The sequence below is a fragment of the Myxocyprinus asiaticus genome, chromosome 45 (assembly GCF_019703515.2).
Source record: "Myxocyprinus asiaticus isolate MX2 ecotype Aquarium Trade chromosome 45, UBuf_Myxa_2, whole genome shotgun sequence".
NCBI lineage: Eukaryota > Metazoa > Chordata > Actinopteri > Cypriniformes > Catostomidae > Myxocyprinus > Myxocyprinus asiaticus.
In genome coordinates, this window is record NC_059388.1 from 23,105,277 (window position 1) to 23,111,921 (window position 6,645).

General features: G+C 42.8%; 1 protein-coding gene across 4 annotated transcripts in view; it reads right to left on the reverse strand.

The window, feature by feature from the left end:
• Window positions 1-2,278, reverse strand: part of LOC127435482 (potassium voltage-gated channel subfamily D member 2-like) — a 192,644-nt gene extending 190,366 nt beyond the window's left edge. The window contains exons 1-2 of one of the 4 annotated variants that reach the window (XM_051689023.1): window positions 1,729-2,278; window positions 251-1,451 (exon numbers count right to left, since the gene is read on the reverse strand). In XM_051689023.1, coding sequence (XP_051544983.1) covers window positions 251-1,362 — 1,112 coding nt within the window. In that variant the 5' untranslated portion in view covers window positions 1,363-1,451; window positions 1,729-2,278. The remainder of the gene's footprint in view (window positions 1-250; window positions 1,452-1,728) is intronic. The other 3 variants (XM_051689025.1, XM_051689022.1, XM_051689024.1) reach the window with 3 other exon arrangements.
• Window positions 2,279-6,645: the final 4,367 nt, after the last annotated feature.

Consider the following 6,645-nt stretch of genomic DNA (forward strand, 5'->3'; position numbering starts at 1 on the left):
TCACTAATGTCAGGGGAACGTTCTGTGTTTGCCATATATTTTTTTATTTATATTTATTCACTTTTATTGATCTCTCCCTGCTCTTGATGTTTGCAATTTTTAGCTCTCTGCTTTTCGGGATGCTTTGGTGTAAAAGAAAAAAAAAACCCTGCTTTGAAGCAGTCTTAAGCAGTGTTGACAGATGGTCATGCGCACAAACAAACTAATTCAGAGGTTTGCGCAGTATAGTGAAACAACAACTTCAACTCACCCAAGCGTTGTCATGGTGACGATGGTGTACCAGAAAGCCGCCGGTATGCTTGTGAACTTGCTGGAGGTCGAGCCCTTTTCTGCGTAGAACATGACGGTGGCGAAGATGATGATGGCCATGGTGAGCGAGAACAGCAGGAAGCCCAGCTCAGACGCGCAGCTCTTAAGCGTGTACCCCAGGATTCGCAGACCCGCAGAGTGCCGCGAAAATTTGAAAATTCGGAAGACTCTGAAGACCCTGAGGGTGACGAAGGCCCCACTCACGTCCTCGTTGTCCGTCATGACCAGGCCGATGTAGTAAGGCATGATGGCCACCACGTCAATGATGCTCATGACGCTTTTGACGAACTTGTACCTGCTGGGCGCGGCGATCAGACGGAGCAGGTACTCGACGGTGAAGATCATAACGCAGGCCGTATCCAAACAGAAGAATGCTAGCGCGTAGCGCTCTCCACACGAGATCTCTTTGAGCCTGTTTGGTGCGTTGCCGCACGGGACAGTCTCCACCACGTTGGCCATAACGGAGATGGCTATGAAGAAGCCCGTGACGTAATAAAACACCAGCGCCATGGTGCTCGTGTGAGGGTTCTCAAAAGCGCGCCACATGGACTCGCGGAACGACATATCCGGCGGCGCCAAATCGTTGTTGTTTTCGTTCTCTTCATCGTCTTGAATTCTCTCAGCATTCTCCCGCCTGCGATCTTTGTACTCCTCATAGCAACAGTCACCAATGATCTCGGGAATGATGCCAAAGAAGGCCAGCTCCTCGTCATACGCGGAGATGCACTCGTGGCGAGGGTAGTGCAGTTTCCCGGTGCGGTAAAAGTTGAGGATGTGTCTGAAGATGTCCGGGTCGCGGTCGAAAAAGTACTCGTTGGTCTCCTCGTGGTAAAAGAAGTCGCGTTCGGTGCTTCCTAGTAAGGTGTCGGGGTACCTCTCCAAAGTATTCCGCCAAGTTTGAAACTTTGAGCCGCTGACGTTCAAGATTATCAGCCCGTCCTGACCTCGCCTCTTCTCCCGTGGTGGAGGCGGCATCGGCGCGTTCGCCACGGGCATCCATCCTATGGCCGCGGCGCGCGCGAATGGTAGCCACGCTGCGACTCCAGCTGCCATGCTGACCCAATGTGCGCGACCCGGTGCAACTGAAGCAGAGTCGATGCTCCGTTTTGCGCTCACAGATCCGCCACGCAGGGAAAGGACATCTGGAGAGACACAATGCGCAGCCACTCGATGTAAAGTTCAAAGAAGACTACTGTTCACATGCAGCAGAAGATTGCATAACGATAGCTACGATGCATATTATTTTTGCTGATCAAAGCGTGACTGAATTCGAACGGCAAGGTGGAATTATAGTGATAGTTAATGTATGAAATGGTGTATGCATGCGTAAACGGAACGGCTTTTCATTCAAGCATGAATGCTTCAGTATGAATTGGATTTACATGTTCAGTGCTTGGGAATAAGAATAGAAAAACTTACCTCCTCATAAATACGTTTTGATAAAAAATTGAGGTTTTTACATATAGATCTCCAGTTATAGTCCACTTTGGTTTCCTTTTGCTTTACCGTCGTTACAAATTAGCACCCACAAGTATTCGAAATGCGTCTCCGTAGCCGGTGCAAAGCAAACGCAACAAGTTCAGAAGTCAGGGAGATTATTCAGGTCCAAGGACATGCTTTTTTTAATCAGCCACAGCTCACGCGTTTCACACTGGCGCTCTTGGAGAAAACTGCCACAGTAGTCCTTTCACAGGAAAGCAAGACCACCCCGTCCAGTGTGCGTTTAGTGTTCAAAGCGCTAAAAAAAAAAAAAAAAAAAAAAAACCCACTCTACTCTCCGTTTTTTCTTCTTCTTTTTTTTTCTTCTTCTTCTTCTTCAAATTGTAGGCTAATCCTTTTGCAGGGTCTAGCTGTAGCGTAAACTAAAAGTGCGCCCGAGTTCAAAGTAAACCAGCAACAAATGATTCCGTGGAACTTGCTGCTTTCGCTTCCGACAGAGATCTGTGAGTATGCGGTGAAGCCCAAGTTGCTCTCTGCTCACGGCGCATTGGATGCGTGTCACGTGTTACGGGCATCGGTTAACACATGAATGTAAAACAGCCTATAGTAATACATTGTGCACCATTCACATTCACTGTGTTAAACTACCGTATGCGTACACTCTGTGTTTAATGTTGAAATGTTAATTCATTGCACTTGATTAAGTTCTAAATGGAAAGGATAAACAGCCTTTGAATGCATTGCATAAAGTTATTCAGTTGCTCTCTTTGAGTTATTATTATAAATATATTTTCAATAGAACTCAGTTGCGTATATTTTCTCAGCTCAGGTTATTGAATTATATTTTCACCAATGATACAGTACATTCACAGGGGCGATGCCACTAGATGGAGACAGTTTTCAGTTGAGGTGAGGGCATCGTAGAGAAACCTGTAACAGCGGATGGGTTCAAGTCATTTTAAGGACTCTTCTTGTGTCAAAACCCAATCAGCAAGCTTAAAAATAAAACTTTCTAGTCATGCATATAAAACGTTTTTAAAGTATTAGCAGATCATGCCAACTCTGAAATCTGATCTGAAAACAGAAGCACACTTGTGGCGTCAGTTGAAATCTGTATTATTGTGTAAGGGTTGCCACGTTGCATGGCAGTCAGTTCAGCCTTACTAAAGGCAAATGTAGGCTACCGTATTACTTGGCGGTCGAATTTCTAAAATATTGGCGCCTTTTATCATATTGTTTAGTTTTTTCACCTGTGTTAAAATGACTGTAATGCACTGCCTTTTGTGGATTAGCCTATTCTGCATTATTTTCTACAAATTGTAGAAAAGCCCGAAAAAAAAAAAAAAAAAAAAAAGATTTCGGGCTCAGGACTATGATTTCTGAGATGATGCCCAGCATTTACACACTCCTGGCAGTGTCAAAAACTGATTTCCGCGAGCGAACCAAACAGCTGTGCCAGCTCAGAGCGCCAAGCATGTTTGTGTGCGCGACCATTTATACATTTCCTGGCATAAGCAGGGCCTCCCTCTTCTCCTCTGCCTCCAAAATTAGCCAGATTGACGTATCACAGATTAAATGTTGTGCGACAGAAAAAGACAGAGATTAGTTCCCAAAGGCTTGGTGTTTTCATTTCAGCACCATGGATAGAGACCAGCAAGTTTCGCATTATTGGCAATGAGATTCATGGGCTCAAGGCCAATTTCAATTAACTTTATACTTTATATAATATATATATATATATATATATATATATATATATATATATATATATATATATATATATATATATAAGGTTTACGTTTGGAAATCTCAAATTTACTTGTTAGGGGCCGTTCAGGCCAAACGCGTTTTGCGCCAAAAAAAAAAAAAAAAAAAAAAAAAAAAAGAAAAGCTAAATGCAACAAAACGAACAGAAGAGACGAGAAACGAACAGATGTTTTAAATTTATAAAGCATTTGAAGGAATATTCCGTGTTCAATACAAGTTAAGCTCAACATTTGTAGCATAATGTTGTTTACCACAAAACAAAAAATAAAAAATAAAAAATCGACTCGTCCCTCCTTTACTTAAAAAAAAAAAAAAAAAAAAAAAAAAAAAAAAACAGTTACAGTGAGGCACTTCCAATGGAAGTGAATGGGACCAATTTTTGGAGGGTTTAAAAAGCAACAAAAAAAAAATTATATATATATATATATATATATATGTCACCATTAATTCTTCTGTTAAAACTTTTGTAATATTTGAGCTGTAAAGTAAAAAAAAAAAAAGAAAACATTTTTTTACCACCATTTCAGGCTTTTTGGGTTTACAGAATTTCGTTGTCATGGCAATGAAGTTGTAAAATTGGATATAACTGTACACATAAATGGTAAGCAAGCGAATTTATCACACTAAAATCATGTTCTTGTGGCTATCCTTTTGAAACAGTGAGTATTTTAACATTTACGCGTGGCCCCATTCACTTTCATTGTAAGTGCCTTCTACAATCCAGATTTGTGCTTTTTTTAAAGAAAGGAAAAATCAAGATCATTTTTTGTGGTAATCAACATTATGCCACCAAGGCCGGATTAACCATATGGTTAATTGGGCACATGCTCAGGGGCACCACGTCCAGTTCAACACGTTCAATTGTTCAAAAAGTTTTTCATTAGTGTTTATCAAGTGTTGTCCAAAGGTTCGGAACGCTACAAAAGCAGCACGTAGACGGTGCTGTCACGTGAAAGGCCTACGTGTTACTTTTCTTTACTTTACTATACCTGTTCATGTATAGTGAAGTCTTAATGTGGCCATGTTGCTATGCCACAAATGCTGTCGATTGAAATCGCTTCGCTCCTGCACGAGATGCTGAAAAACGCAGCCCATGTTTACATAGAAAAACAACTGAAAAACAGCAGAACACTATCCTTTTGCGGCCTTGCTGGGAAATCCGGTTTTACTCTTTAAGTCCAAATGAAGCATGACATGGGCAGCCCACATTCGCCTTCACAAAACAACAAATCGTTGTGAGCTAAATTCATTTCTAAAGCTAACAGGATTGCCTAATTTTTAACACATTGTACCGTGATCACACACTGTGTTTTAAATAGAATAAAGCAGGATAGTAGTGTTTTACCCTATCATAGTCATTTAAGTGCGTCTTTCGTTCAGCACACTTCCCTGCCTCATGTTGTTAAAGAAGTGGCGCCAAATATGACAGGCGCCGGTGTCACCATGGTTACCAGTCACATCTATTTCAGTCCCGTGAGCTAAACCTGACATGTTGATGCGCGTGTTTGTATTCGCCCTCTCTAGAGAACGCGCACACCTACAGTTCATCGCCTTCCCATGATAAAATTCACACATCAGGTCAAAATGTAGAAAACCTAACTTTACCACAGGGATAATACTTTGAATCTGTTGTGGACCTTTGAGGTAGGGTTAGCTGAATTGAATCTGATTCAGGCAGCCAGTATACAGTAAGTGCCAGACCACAGCTGAATAGCCATTTTCCTCTATAAACCTATAGCAAATGAAAAGAGTCATTTGTATTCAGCATCTTATTGCTGGAGGTCAGGCCATAGAAGCATGTTTATTAGAAATGATTCTTGCCATTGGAGACCAGCCTACTAGGATAAAAACATACATTTCAAAAGGCTGTTTCAGCATTCATACAAGTTGGGTTTCATATGACTTTTGACTATCTGACTGAATGCATTTCTTTTATAATCCTAAATACATTTTGATCTAAAGTTGTAGTAACGAACATAACTTTATCAAATTAATGGCAAATTTGGAAGAATTGCAGTTAAAATGGCATTTATGTGCAAGTTGTATAGTCGTTTGCAATGACAGGCAGACGAAGACGATGATGAAGTGAGAAAACCCAAGTGCAGTTTACTTACAACGTGAAATCCAAAACCGTAAATCAAAACGCGAGTACAAAACAAAACAAACATAAATGACTTGAGTTGACTTGAAAGATCAATGACACGATGTTACACCAACAATACCTGACAAAAGACAATGGCAAACATGAGGGCTTAAATACATGGACATGGGCAAACACATGACAATGACAACCAATAACAAGACTAAACTAATAACAAGATAACAAGACTACTAAAACATGACCCAATGAAAAGACAAGACTAATAAGCAAGACACTCAAACAATGAACCAATGAAAGCAAGACACATGAACAGGGGAAACACATGACAAGATCACATGAGGGAACAGGATCACATGACATGAACACAACTATAAAACAGGAACTAATCTATCAAAATAAAAGACATGAACTCATAAATTTAAACGTGAAACAAAAACAGATTTATCCGTGACATATCCCCCCTCCAATAGGGGCGGCTCCCGATACCCCAGAACAAAATAAGTTCCATCAGGGAGCTGGGTAGGGAGGGGAATCTTGGAAAACACAGGGGACCAGACGGGGCTGGAGGCCATGGTGGGACCGGCAGAGGATCTGGAGACCGGCGTGGCTCAGGAAACCAGGGAGGAGCTGGTGGCAGGTCTGGAGAGGTAGGACGTGGAATGTGGCCTGGCAAGGCAGGACGTGGAGGCAGAGACCCAAGGGGTACAGAGGTGGTGGCCATGGCGACTAGACATGGCAGGGCGGCCGTGGCGACTTGACGTGGCAGGGCGGCAGTGGCGACATGGCAAGACGGGGCTGCCTGACTAGCCATGGCAGGCATTGCCATGGAAGGTGGAGCCATGAGAGGCTTGAGGGGCGGAGCCATGGAAGGTGGAGCCATGAGAGGCTCGAGGGGCGAAACTGGAGAACTTGGAGCCCGGAAAGTAGCCGAAGGCTCAAAGGGCCAGGGTGGAGCCGGAAGCATGGAGGACCAAGGCCGTGCTGGAGGCTTGGAGGTCCAAGGTGAAGCTGGGGGATCGGAAGACTGA